We start from the raw sequence: 14,471 nt of genomic DNA, 5'->3' as shown, positions 1-14,471 counted from the left end.
CAGGAGAAACCAGCATCACACACATCTTTATGAAAATAAAAACATCTCCCATCTGCCCCTGCTGCTGCAGCCGAGTCACTGGTTAGCTCCCGTCCGTCGCCGCTGCAGCAGCTCGCGTCAGGATTGGCTGCAGCTGCTCCTCTAACAAGGGGGCGTCGCCATCATTAGTGATGATCCAATCAAATTCCACGCCGCTGTCCAAACCGCACTCGGACTCGGCGTCGTCCACTCCTGAGAGACGGGTCAGAACCTGAACATCCAGAGCCTGGAGGGGCGTGGCTGGAGGTGACAGGTAGGTCGACAGGTGGTCTTACCAGCGGTGAAGCTCCATCCCCTCCGTTTGCGTGTTTCCTCTGAACTTTGAACTCGGACCGTTTGAGTCTGTTGAGGAAACTCGGACCAGAACCACTGCAGGTCCGACAGGCGCCGTGCATCACTCACCACCTGACCAATCAGAGGGCAGCATTTGCTTGGAACACTTCCTGATTTTGATGGTAGGAGCATAAACAAAGGCCGGAGAGGAGAAAGCGTACCCAGACAGGTTGCCGCACCCCTTTGGTTGCTAGGCAACAGAAGAACCCTGGATCCTGGTGGCGTCGGGCTTCTCCCCATTGGATCATGTCGGCACGGTAACGCTCCTTGTAGAGCCCCGCCCCCAGCAGCTGGTCCAGGTCCAGACCGTGTTCCTGCAGAGTCAGCAGTCCAGCATGACTCAGCCGTTACCATGGAGATGTGTGTCCAGCAGGCGGCCATCTCACCTGAGCGTAGCGCTGCTTGAGCGGCCCGGAGAGACGCAGGACGCAGCAGACCTCCGGCCCCAACCTGAGGGGAAACGAGCAGCTGATCAGTAAGGTTCACTACTGATCAGCTGTTTACTATTAAATCAACAATCAGTTTAAGACGGGCAGACGGAGAGAGATAAACAGACGGACGGATTGGCATCTGACATCCGTCTGTCTGAGAATGGCAATTCAGCAAAAATTTTTTGTAGACCGGCGGGTCAAGGAAAAATTTTTTCAAACCGGCGGGTCAAGAAGTTTTTGTAGACCGGCGGGTCAAGAAATTTTTTTTTTGTCAGACCAGCAGGTCAAAAACATTTCTTTTCCTGAGCAGGGTCAAAATAATTTTTTTGGAGACCTGCAATTCAGCAAAATTTTTTGTTGACCGGCGGGTCAAGAAATTTTTTTTTTGTCAGACCAGCAGGTCAAAAAAATGTGTTTTCCTGACCAGGGGTCAAAATAATTTTTTTGGAGACCGGAATTCAACAAAAAATTTTGTTGACTGGCAGGTCAAGAAAAAAATTATTCAAACCGGCGGACCAAGAAAATTTTTGTAGACCCGCGGGTCAAGAAAAATTATTTGTTGACCTGCGGGTGAAGAAAAATTTTTTTCAAAGCAGTGGGTCAAAAAAAAATTTGTACACCGGCGGGTCAAGTAAAATTTTTTGTAAACTGGCGGGTCACGAAAATTGTTTTTAGACGAGCCTGTCAAAAAAATGTTTTTTCCTCATCAGGGATTAAAATAATTTTTTTGGAGAACGGAATTCAATAAAAAATTTTGTTGACCGGCGGGTCAAGAAAACATTTTTTCAAACCGGTGGGTGAAAATTTTTTTTGTAGACCGGCGGGTCAAGGAAAATTTTTTTCAAACCGGCGGGTCAAGAAGTTTTTGTAGACCGGTGGGTCAAGAAATTTTTTTTTTGTCAGACCAGCAGGTCAAAAACATTTCTTTTCCTGAGCAGGGTCAAAATAATTTTTTTGGAGACCTGCAATTCAGCAAAATTTTTTGTTGACCGGCGGGTCAAGAAAATTTTTTGTAGACCGGCGGGTCAAGAAATTTTTTTTTTGTCAGACCAGCAGGTCAAAAAAATGTGTTTTCCTGACCAGGGGTCAAAATAATTTTTTTGGAGACCGGAATTCAACAAAAAATTTTGTTGACTGGCAGGTCAAGAAAAAATTATTCAAACCGGCGGACCAAGAAAATTTTTGTAGACCCGCGGGTCAAGAAAAATTATTTGTTGACCTGCGGGTGAAGAAAAAATTTTTTCAAAGCAGTGGGTCAAAAAAAAATTTGTACACCGGCGGGTCAAGTAAAATTTTTTGTAAACTGGCGGGTCAGGAAAATTGTTTTTAGATGAGCCTGTCAAAAAAATGTTTTTTCCTCATCAGGGGTTAAAATAATTTTTTTGGAGAACGGAATTCAATAAAAAATTTTGTTGACCGGCGGGTCAAGAAAAATTTTTTTCAAACCGGTGTGTGAAAATTTTTTTTGTAGACCGGCGGGTCAAGAAAAATTTTTTTCAAACCGGCGGGTCAAGAAATTTTTGTAGACCGGCGGGTCAAGAAATTTTTTTTTTGTCAGACCAGCAGGTCAAAAAAATGTGTTTTCCTGACCAGCGCTCAAAATAATTTTTTCGGAGACCAGAATTCAACAAAAAATTTTGTTGACCGGCGGGTCAAGAAAAAATTTTTGTAGACTGGCGGGTCAGGAAAATTGTTTTTAGACGAGCCTGTCAAAAAAATGTTTTTTCCTGACCAGGGGTCAAAATAATCTTTTTGTAGACCAGCAAGTCAACAAAAATGTTTTGTAAACCAGCGGGTAAAGAAAAATTTGTTTCAAACCGGCGGGTCAAGAAATTTTTGTAGACTGGCGGGTCAACAATTTTTTTTTTTGTCAGACCAGCAGGTCAAAAACATTTCTTTTCCTGAGCAGGGTCAAAATAATTTTTTTGGAGACCTGCAATTCAGCAAAATTTTTTGTTGACCGGCGGGTCAAGAAAATTTTTTGTAGACCGGCGGGTCAAGAAATTTTTTTTTTGTCAGACCAGCAGGTCAAAAAAATGTGTTTTCCTGACCAGGGGTCAAAATAATTTTTTTGGAGACCGGAATTCAACAAAAAATTTTGTTGACTGGCAGGTCAAGAAAAAAATTATTCAAACCGGCGGACCAAGAAAATTTTTGTAGACCCGCGGGTCAAGAAAAATTATTTGTTGACCTGCGGGTGAAGAAAAAATTTTTTCAAAGCAGTGGGTCAAAAAAAAATTTGTACACCGGCGGGTCAAGTAAAATTTTTTGTAAACTGGCGGGTCAGGAAAATTGTTTTTAGACGAGCCTGTCAAAAAAATGTTTTTTCCTCATCAGGGGTTAAAATAAGTTTTTTGGAGAACGGAATTCAATAAAAAATTTTGTTGACCGGCGGGTCAAGAAAAAATTTTTTCAAACCGGTGGGTGAAATTTTTTTTTGTAGACCGGCGGGTCAAGAAAAATTTTTTTCAAACCGGCGGGTCAAGAAATTTTTGTAGACCGGCGGGTCAAGAAATTTTTTTTTTGTCAGACCAGCAGGTCAAAAACATTTCTTTTCCTGAGCAGGGTCAAAATAATTTTTTTGGAGACCTGCAATTCAGCAAAATTTTTTGTTGACCGGCGGGTCAAGAAAATTTTTTGTAGACCGGCGGGTCAAGAAATTTTTTTTTTGTCAGACCAGCAGGTCAAAAAAATGTGTTTTCCTGACCAGGGCTCAAAATAATTTTTTCGGAGACCAGAATTCAACAAAAAATTTTGTTGACCGGCGGGTCAAGAAAAAATTTTTGTAGACTGGCGGGTCAGGAAAATTGTTTTTAGACGAGCCTGTCAAAAAAATGTTTTTTCCTGACCAGGGGTCAAAATAATCTTTTTGTAGACCAGCAAGTCAACAAAAATGTTTTGTAAACCAGCGGGTAAAGAAAAATTTGTTTCAAACCGGCGGGTCAAGAAATTTTTGTAGACCGGCGGGTCAACAATTTTTTTTTTTGTCAGACCAGCAGGTCAAAAACATTTCTTTTCCTGAGCAGGGTCAAAATAATTTTTTTGGAGACCTGCAATTCAGCAAAATTTTTTGTTGACCGGCGGGTCAAGAAAATTTTTTGTAGACCGGCGGGTCAAGAAATTTTTTTTTTGTCAGACCAGCAGGTCAAAAAAATGTGTTTTCCTGACCAGGGGTCAAAATAATTTTTTTGGAGACCAGAATTCAACAAAAAATTTTGTTGACTGGCAGGTCAAGAAAAAAATTATTCAAACCGGCGGACCAAGAAAATTTTTGTAGACCCGCGGGTCAAGAAAAATTATTTGTTGACCTGCGGGTGAAGAAAAAATTTTTTCAAAGCAGTGGGTCAAAAAAAATTTGTACACCGGCGGGTCAAGTAAAATTTTTTGTAAACTGGCGGGTCAGGAAAATTGTTTTTAGACGAGCCTGTCAAAAAAATGTTTTTTCCTCATCAGGGGTTAAAATAATTTTTTTGGAGAACGGAATTCAATAAAAAATTTTGTTGACCGGCGGGTCAAGAAAAATTTTTTTCAAACCGGTGGGTGAAATTTTTTTTTGTAGACCGGCGGGTCAAGAAAATTTTTTTTCAAACCGGCGGGTCAAGAATTTTTTGTAGACCGGCGGGTCAAGAAATTTTTTTTTTGTCAGACCAGCAGGTCAAAAAAATGTGTTTTCCTGACCAGGGCTCAAAATAATTTTTTCGGAGACCAGAATTCAACAAAAAATTTTGTTGACCGGCGGGTCAAGAAAAAATTTTTGTAGACTGGCGGGTCAGGAAAATTGTTTTTAGACGAGCCTGTCAAAAAAATGTTTTTTCCTGACCAGGGCTCAAAATAATTTTTTCGGAGACCAGAATTCAACAAAAAATTTTGTTGACCGGCGGGTCAAGAAAATTTTTTTGTAGACTGGCGGGTGAGGAAAATTGTTTTTTGTCAGACCAGCAGGTCAAAAAAATGTGTTTTCCTGACCAGGGGTCAAAATAATTTTTTTGGAGACCGGAATTCAACAAAAAATTTTGTTGACTGGCAGGTCAAGAAAAAAATTATTCAAACCGGCGGACCAAGAAAATTTTTGTAGACCTGCGGGTCAAGAAAAAAAAATTTCAAAGCAGTGGGTCAAAAAAAAATTTGTACACCGGCGGGTCAAGTAAAATTTTTTGTAAACTGGCGGGTCAGGAAAATTGTTTTTAGACGAGCCTGTCAAAAAAATGTTTTTTCCTCATCAGGGGTTAAAATAATTTTTTTGGAGAACGGAATTCAATAAAAAATTTTGTAGACCGGCGGGTCAAGAAAAATTTTTTTCAAACCGGCGGGTCAAGAAATTTTTGTAGACCGGTGGGTCAAGAAAAAATTTTTGTAGACTGGCGGGTCAGGAAAATTGTTTTTTGACGAGCCTGTCAAAAAAATGTTTTTTCCTGACCAGGGGTCAAAATAATCTTTTTGTAGACCAGCAGGTCAACAAAAATGTTTTGTAAACCGGCGGGTAAAGAAAATTTCTTTCTAGACTGGCTGGTCAAGAAATTTTCTTTTTCGTCAGACCAGCAGGTCAAAATCATTTATTTTCCTGAGCACGGGTCAAAATAATTTTTTTGGAGACCTGCAATTCAGCAAAAAAATTTTGTTGACCGGCGGGTCAAGAAAATTTTTTTCAAACCGGCGGTCCAAGAAAATGTTTCTGTAAACCGGCGGGTCAAGAAAATATTTTGGTAGACCGGCGGGTCAAGAAATTTTTGTAGACCGGCGGGTCAAGAAATTTTTTTTTTGTCAGACCAGCAGGTCAAAAACATTTCTTTTCCTGAGCAGGGTCAAAATAATTTTTTGGAGAACGGCAATTCAGCAAAATTTTTTGTTGACTGGTGGGTGAAGATAAAATTGTTTCAAACCGGTGGGTCAAAATAATTTTTTTAGACCGGCGGGTGAAGAAATTTTTTTTTTGTCAGACCAGCAGGTCAAACAAATTTTGTTAATCCAGCCAGTTAAATATTTTTTTTGGCTGGACCAAATATAACTTTTTTGTTGACCGGCGCGTAGGGAAATATTTTTTTGTCAGACTAGCAGGCCAAAAAAATTTTTTCAATCTAGCAAGTTACTTTTTTGTTTTTGTAGAATGGCGGATCAAGAAATTTTTTTTGTAGACCGGTGGGTCAAGAATTATTTTTTTGTCAGACCAGCAGGTCAAACAAATTTCGTTAATGCAGTCAGTTAATTTTTCCTTTTTTGTGGGACCAAAAAGAAATTTTTGTAGACCAGTGGGTCAAGAAAATTTTTTTGTTGACAGGAGGGTCAAGAAAATTTTTTTTTGTCAGACCAGCAGGTCAAAGAAATTTTGTTAATCCAGACAGTTAAAAATTTTTTTTGGCTGGACAAAAATAATTTTTTTGTAGACCGGCAGGTCAAAAACATTTATTTAGACGAGCCAGTCAAAAAAATTGTCTTTTCCTGACCAGGGGTCAAAATAATATTTTTCTAGACCGGCAGCTCAACAAAATTTTTTTTGTACATTGGCGGGTCAAGAAAAAAAGTATTTTAAACAGGCCTGTCAAAAAAATGTTTTTTTCTGACCAGGGGTCAAAAAATCTTTTTGTAGACCGGCGGGTCAAGACATTTTTTTTTTTTTGTCAGACCAACAGGTAAAATACACTTCTTTTCCTGAGCAGGGTCAAAATAATTTTTTTGGAGACCTGCAATTCAGCAAAATTTTTTGTTGACCGGCGGGTCAAGAACATTTTTTGTAGACCGGCGGGTCAAGAAATTTTTTTTTTGTCAGACCAGCAGGTAAAAAAAATGTGTTTTCCTGACCAGGGGTCAAAATAATTTTTTTGGAGACCGGAATTCAACAAAAAATTTTGTTGACTGGCAGGTCAAGAAAAAAATTATTCAAACCGGCGGACCAAGAAAATTTTTGTAGACCCGCGGGTCAAGAAAAATTATTTGTTGACCTGCGGGTCAAGAAAAAAAATTTTCAAAGCAGTGGGTCAAAAAAAAATTTGTACACAGGCGGGTCAAGGAAAATTTTTTGTAAACTGGCGGGTCAGGAAAATTGCTTTTAGACGAGCCTGTCAAAAAAATGTTTTTTCCTCATCAGGGGTTAAACTAATTTTTTTGGAGAACGGAATTCAATAAAAAATTTTGTTGACCGGCGGGTCAAGAAAAATTTTTTTCAAACCGGCGGGTCAAGAAATTTTTGTAGACCGGCGGGTCAAGAAATTTTTTTTTTGTCAGACCAGCAGGTCAAAAACATTTCTTTTCCTGAGCAGGGTCAAAATAATTTTTTTGGAGACGTGCAATTCAGCAAAATTTTTTGTTGACCGGCGGGTCAAGAAAATTTTTTGTAGACCGGCGGGTCAAGAAATTTTTTTTTTGTCAGACCAGCAGGTCAAAAAAATGTGTCTTCCTGACCAGGGCTCAAAATAATTTTTTTGGAGACCGGAATTCAACAAAAAATTTTGTTGACCGGCGGGTCAAGAAAAAATTTTTGTAGACTGGCGGGTCAGGAAAATTGTTTTTAGACGAGCCTGTCAAAAAAATGTTTTTTCCTGACCAGGGGTCAAAATAATCTTTTTGTAGACCAGCAGGTCAACAAAAATGTTTTGTAAAGCGGCGGGTAAAGAAAAAATTTTTTCAAACCGGCGGGTCAAGAAATTTTTGTAGACCGGCGGGTCAAGAAATTTTTTTTTTGTCAGACCAGCAGGTCAAAAACATTTCTTTTCCTGAGCAGGGTCAAAATAATTTTTTTGGAGACCTGAAATTCAGCAAAATTTTTTGTTGACCGGCGGATCAAGAAAATTTTTTGTAGACCGGCGGGTCAAGAAATTTTTTTTTTGTCAGACCAGCAGGTCAAAAAAATGTGTTTTCCTGACCAGGGCTCAAAATAATTTTTTCGGAGACCAGAATTCAACAAAAAATTTTGTTGACCGGCGGGTCAAGAAAAATTTTTTGTAGACTGGCGGGTGAGGAAAATTGTTTTTTGTCAGACCAGCAGGTCAAAAAAATGTGTTTTCCTGACCAGGGGTCAAAATAATTTTTTTGGAGACCGGAATTCAACAAAAAATTTTGTTGACTGGCAGGTCAAGAAAAAAATTATTCAAACCGGCGGACCAAGAAAATTTTTGTAGACCCGCGGGTCAAGAAAAATTATTTGTTGACCTGCGGGTCAAGAAAAAATTTTTTCAAAGCAGTGGGTCAAAAAAAATTTGTCAAGTAAAATTTTTTGTAAACTGGCGGGTCAGGAAAATTGTTTTTAGACGAGCCTGTCAAAAAAATGTTTTTTCCTCATCAGGGGTTAAAATAAGTTTTTTGGAGAACGGAATTCAATAAAAAATTTTGTTGACCGGCGGGTCAAGAAAAATTTTTTTCAAACCGGCGGGTCAAGAAATTTTTGTAGACCGGCGGGTCAAGAAATTTTTTTTTTGTCAGACCAGCAGGTCAAAAACATTTCTTTTCCTGAGCAGGGTCAAAATAATTTTTTTGGAGACCTGCAATTCAGCAAAATGTTTTGTTGACCGGCGGGTCAAGAAAATTTTTTGTAGACCGGCGGGTCAAGAAATTTTTTTTTGTCAGACCAGCAGGTCAAAAAAATGTTTTTTCCTGACCAGGGGTCAAAATAATTTTTTTGGAGACCGGAATTCAACAAAAAATTTTGTTGACTGGCAGGTCAAGAAAAAAATTATTCAAACCGGCGGACCAAGAAAATTTTTGTAGACCTGCGGGTCAAGAAAAAAAAATTTCAAAGCAGTGGGTCAAAAAAAAATTTGTACACCGGCGGGTCAAGTAAAATTTTTTGTAAACTGGCGGGTCAGGAAAATTGTTTTTAGACGAGCCTGTCAAAAAAATGTTTTTTCCTCATCAGGGGTTAAAATAATTTTTTTGGAGAACGGAATTCAATAAAAAATTTTGTAGACCGGCGGGTCAAGAAAAATTTTTTTCAAACCGGCGGGTCAAGAAATTTTTGTAGACCGGTGGGTCAAGAAATTTTTTTTTTGTCAGACCAGCAGGTCAAAAACATTTCTTTTCCTGAGCAGGGTCAAAATAATTTTTTGGAGACCTGCAAATCAGCAAAATTTTTTGTTGACCGGCGGGTCAAGAAAATTTTTTTTTGTCAGACCAGCAGGTCAAAAAAATGTGTTTTCCTGACCAGGGGTCAAAATAATTTTTTTGTAGACCGGAATTCAACAAAAAATTTTGTTGACCGGCGGGTCAAGAAAAAGTTTTTGTAGACTGGCGGGTCAGGAAAATTGTTTTTTGACGAGCCTGTCAAAAAAATGTTTTTTCCTGACCAGGGGTCAAAATAATCTTTTTGTAGACCAGCAGGTCAACAAAAATGTTTTGTAAACCGGCGGGTAAAGAAAATTTCTTTCTAGACTGGCTGGTCAAGAAATTTTCTTTTTCGTCAGACCAGCAGGTCAAAATCATTTATTTTCCTGAGCACGGGTCAAAATAATTTTTTTGGAGACCTGCAATTCAGCAAAAAAATTTTGTTGACCGGCGGGTCAAGAAAATTTTTTTCAAACCGGCGGTCCAAGAAAATGTTTCTGTAAACCGGCGGGTCAAGAAAATATTTTGGTAGACCGGCGGGTCAAGAAATTTTTGTAGACCGGCGGGTCAAGAAATTTTTTTTTTGTCAGACCAGCAGGTCAAAAACATTTCTTTTCCTGAGCAGGGTCAAAATAATTTTTTGGAGAACGGCAATTCAGCAAAATTTTTTGTTGACTGGTGGGTGAAGATAAAATTGTTTCAAACCGGTGGGTCAAAATAATTTTTTTAGACCGGCGGGTGAAGACATTTTTTTTTTGTCAGACCAGCAGGTCAAACAAATTTTGTTAATCCAGCCAGTTAAATATTTTTTTTGGCTGGACCAAATATAACTTTTTTGTTGACCGGCGCGTAGGGAAATATTTTTTTGTCAGACTAGCAGGCCAAAAAATTTTTTTCAATCTAGCAAGTTACTTTTTTGTTTTTGTAGAATGGCGGATCAAGAAATTTTTTTTGTAGACCGGTGGGTCAAGAATTATTTTTTTGTCAGACCAGCAGGTCAAACAAATTTCGTTAATGCAGTCAGTTAATTTTTTTTTTTTTGTGGGACCAAAAAGAAATTTTTGTAGACCAGTGGGTCAAGAAAATTTTTTTGTTGACAGGAGGGTCAAGAAAATTTTTTTTTTGTCAGACCAGCAGGTCAAAGAAATTTTGTTAATCCAGACAGTTAAAAAATTTTTTTGGCTGGACAAAAATAATTTTTTTGTAGACCGGCAGGTCAAAAACATTTATTTAGACGAGCCAGTCAAAAAAATTGTCTTTTCCTGACCAGGGGTCAAAATAATATTTTTCTAGACCGGCAGCTCAACAAAATTTTTTTTGTAGATTGGCGGGTCAAGAAAAAAAGTATTTTAAACAGGCCTGTCAAAAAAATGTTTTTTTCTGACCAGGGGTCAAAAAATCTTTTTGTAGACCGGCGGGTCAAGACATTTTTTTTTGTCAGACCAGCAGGTCAAAATTATTATTTTTTCCTGAGCAGGGGTCAAAATAATTTTTTTGTAGATCGGCAGCTCAACAAAAATTTTTGTTGACAGGCGGGTCAAGAAAAACATTTTCTTCAAACCGATGGGTCAAAAAATTTTGTTAAGACCAGCCAGTCAAAAAAATATTCTAGACCAGGGGTCAAAATATTTTTTGTAGACCGGCGGTTCAAGAAAAAAAGTTTTGTAGACAGGAGGGTCAAGAACAGGTCACAAATATTTTGTTAATCCAGCCAATTATATATTTGTTTTGGCAGGACCAAAAATAATTTTTTTGTAGACCGGCGGGTCAAGAATATTTTTTTAGACGAGCCTGTCAAAAAATGTTGTTTTTTTTCCTGACCGGGGGTCAAAGTATTTGTTTGAAGATCGGCGTGTCAGGAAAAAAATATTTTGAAGATTGGCGGATCAAGAAAATCTTTTTGTAGACCCACTGGTCAAGAAAATGTTTTGTTTTTTTCAAACCGGTGGGTCCAAAAATTTTTTAAGACCAGCCAGTCAAAGAAATATTCTAGACCAGGGGTCAAAATAATTTGTGTAGAGTGGCGGGTCAAGAAAAATTATTTTAAATGGGCCTGTCAAAAAAACTTTTTTTCCTGACTGAGGGGTCAAAATAATCTTCTTGTAGTTTCAAGAAAAAAAAAATTTTGTTGACAGGAGGGTCAAGAAAATTTTTTTTTGTCAGACCATCAGGTCAAAAATTTTTTGTCAATCCAGCCAGTTAAAAAATTTTTTTGGTGGGACCAAAAATAATTTTTTGTAGACCGGTGGGTCAAGAAAATTTTTTTTGTCAGACAAGCAGGTCAAAAAAGTTTTGTGAATCCAGCCAATTACATTTTTTTTTTGTAGACTGACCAGGGGTCAGGAAAAACTAACTGATTCCAACAAATTGTTGGAAGATCACCGGGTCACAAAAAAATATTTTCTAGACCAGCGGTTCAAGAACAAAATGTTTTTGTCAGACCGGCAGGTCAAAAAGTTATTTTCAAACCAACGGATTAAAAAAATTTTTTTTTAATTCAGCCTGTCAAAAAAAAATTTTTTTTCGTAACCAGGGGTCAAAATAATGAAAATTTAGGTTAGGGTTAAATCAGGGTTAGGGTTAGATTTAGGTTGGCGTTAGATTTAGGTTGGGGTTGAGTAAGGGTTAGGGTTAGATTTAGGTTAGGGTTAAATCAGGGTTAGGGTTAGATTTAGGTTAGGGTTAAGTCAGGGTTAGGGTAAGATTTAGGTTAGAGTTAAATCAGGGTTATAGTTAGGTTAGGGTTAAATGTAGGTTAGGGTTACGTAAGGGTTAGGGTTAGATTTAGGTTAGGGTTAAATCAGGGTTATAGTTAGGTTAGGGTTAAATGTAGGTTAGGGTGACGTAAGGGTTAGGGTTAGATTTAGGTTAGGGTTAGGTTTAGGTTAGGGTTAAATCAGGGTTAGGGTTAGATTTAGGTTAGGGTTAAGTCAGGGTTAGGGTTAGATTTAGGTTAAGGTTAAATCAGGATTAGGGTTAGATTTAGGTAGGGTTAAATCAGGGTTAGGGTTAGATTTAGGTTAGGGTTGAGTAAGGGTTAGGGTTAGAATTAGGTTAGGGTTAAATCAGGGTTAGGGTTAGATTTAGGTTGGGGTTAGATTTAGGTTAGGGTTGAGTAAGGGTTAGGGTTAGATTTAGGTTAGGGTTAAATCAGGGTTAGGGTTAGATTTAGGTTAGGGTTAAGTCAGGGTTAGGGTAAGATTTAGGTTAGAGTTAAATCAGGGTTATAGTTAGGTTAGGGTTAAATGTAGGTTAGGGTTACGTAAGGGTTAGGGTTAGATTTAGGTTAGGGTTAAATCAGGGTTATAGTTAGGTTAGGGTTAAATGTAGGTTAGGGTGACGTAAGGGTTAGGGTTAGATTTAGGTTAGGGTTAGGTTTAGGTTAGGGTTAAATCAGGGTTAGGGTTATATTTAGGTTAACGTTAAGTCAGGGGACTACTGTAGATTCGGTCTTGTTTTATCCGGATCTTCTTACCGGTTCTGGATCAGGTCCGTCACGTAATCCTTTCCGGACTTCCGCTTCCCGCTGAAGACCAGCACCAGTCTGGGTTGGGGGTGTGGGTCCCCCATCGGTCGGGCTCCGGAGTGAGACGTGCAGCAGGTGGCCCGGCGTCCTCCCGTCAGGCTCGGGCGTCGGACCCTCCCCCCGGTACCGTACCGCACAGACACGTGGTGGTCCCGCAAAATGAAGCGGCGGAGCAGCGTTTCGCGCCGCCTGCGGGTCCGGCCGATCAATATCCGATAGTCAACGAAATCGATAATTCATCACCTGATCGCGACGCACTTTTTCGGAATGAAGCCGGTGTCAGCCAGAGAACGCGCTGAGCGTCTACGTGACGCGTTCCGGGGGCGGACGATCCTCGTCAGCGCTGGACTGAACCACTGACGGGGAGCGGGGGGGGCGCTTTAATCCGGTCCGACCAGAAACAACAGACGGTCAGACGGTCGGTTCCGGTTTGGGAACGAGTCCACCGGTTCAGCGCTCAGATCCTCCGCAGAGACGTTGGCCCGTGTGTGTGACGTCACACTACAGCTGGAAACACCGACCCGGAAGAGCCCCCCCCCTTCCGGGTCGGTGTGGATCCCGTGTTGATTCAACTGATCGATCGATAAATGTGTTCAATATCTCCTGAGTTTTGTCTCGTGTTTAACGCGAATTAAACACGATATTAACCTGTTAGTTATTATTAACCTGTTAGTTATTATTAACCTGTTAGTTTTTAACCTGTTAGTTATTATTAACCTGTTAGTTATTATTAACCTGTTAGTTATTATTAACCTGTTAGTTTTTAACCTGTTAGTTATTATTAACCTGTTAGTTATTATTAACCTGTTAGTTATTATTAACCTGTTAGTTTTTAACCTGTTAGTTATTAACCTGTTAGTTATTATTAACCTGTTAGTTTTTAACCTGTTAGTTATTAACCTGTTAGTTATTATTAACCTGTTAGTTATTATTAACCTGTTATTATTAACCTGTTAGTTATTATTAACCTGTTAGTTATTATTAACCTGTTAGTTATTATTAACCTGTTAGTTGTTAACCTGGTAGTTGTTATTAGCCAGAGAACCCGGAGAGAACCCCCCAGACAGGGGAGCACGAGACCTCCACACAGGGCGGGACTCGAACCCGGAGCCGATGAAGTAAAAACAGAACTCAGTTGTGGTTGTAAATAAACTCAGATAAACTTTATTGATTTTGAATATTTGTAAACGAAGCATTGATTTTCTGCTTTCACACGTAAACGAGCCAATAGGAGAGCAGCAGGGGGTGGGTGGGGTCACTTCTTGAAGAACTTCTTGTTGAGGAGGAAGATGAGCAGGTTGACGTTGACCCGGGCTTTATCGAACATCTTCATCACGGCCACGCCCTCGTACTGCAGCTGCAGCAGGTCCTGGACAGAGACGTGTGTGTGAGAGTGTGTGTGAGAGTGTGTGTGTCACACCTCAACTAGCTGCTAGGTGGGGGCGGAGCTTCTACCTGGTAGCGGAGCAGGAACTCCTCCATCTCCACGCCCAGGAAGCGAGCCTTCACGGTGAAGCTGCCTCGCTCCGGCCCGGCGGCGATGTCGAACAGAACGTTCTTAAACCTGGAGGGGGTCCACAGCTGAGTGTGTGTATGTGTGTGTGTGTGTGTGTGTGTGTGTGTGTGTGTGTGTGTGTGTCTCACTGAGTAGCTGGTAGGTCCTCGATCTCCAGCAGCACTCCCTTCTCCTGCAGCCGGGCGGCGCTGTAGCTCAGAGCCGGACGCTTCTTCTTCCCTTTGCTCTCTGCTGCCTTCTTATTGGTGGCTTTGCTGAAACACACGACCAATGAAGGACCAGTGAGACGATGCTGGGAACGCCTCCAGCTGATTGGGCGGAGCAGGAAACGAGTCGCTCCTCGAAGACAGGATGAAGCTGTAACCACTGAGTCATGCTAATGTGTTAGCGTGAGCTAACATACATTTAAGAATAAATAGAAGATTTACAGATTTTTAACTTTTCATGTCGGCTTTGAGCGTTTTTGTCGTTCCACACGCCACTCATCACGTTCGTACCAAAATACAATCCACTTCCTGTAAGTGACACCACAAACAGGAAGTGACATCATTCAAGAGCTTGAAGAGTAGACGTTCAAACGGTGACTTTTGATTCT

At 39.8% G+C, this 14,471-nt stretch overlaps 1 protein-coding gene across 1 annotated transcript; it reads right to left on the bottom strand.

Annotated features, from left to right (window-relative positions):
* Positions 1–70: 70 nt before the first annotated feature.
* Positions 71–13,020, bottom strand: LOC137600965 (phosphomevalonate kinase-like). The gene is made up of 5 exons (XM_068322900.1): positions 12,310–13,020; positions 759–822; positions 534–686; positions 315–444; positions 71–231 (listed from the first exon to the last, which is right to left on the bottom strand). Exons 1-5 carry the CDS (start codon positions 12,402–12,404, stop codon positions 83–85), a joined length of 591 nt encoding a protein of 196 aa, XP_068179001.1. The 5' UTR covers positions 12,405–13,020; the 3' UTR covers positions 71–82.
* Positions 13,021–14,471: the final 1,451 nt, after the last annotated feature.

Source organism: Antennarius striatus, chromosome 9 (assembly GCF_040054535.1).
Source record: "Antennarius striatus isolate MH-2024 chromosome 9, ASM4005453v1, whole genome shotgun sequence".
Taxonomy (NCBI): Eukaryota; Metazoa; Chordata; class Actinopteri; order Lophiiformes; family Antennariidae; genus Antennarius; species Antennarius striatus.
Note: the sequence above shows the minus strand (reverse complement) of the source record. Positions and strands in the feature narration are given on the sequence as shown.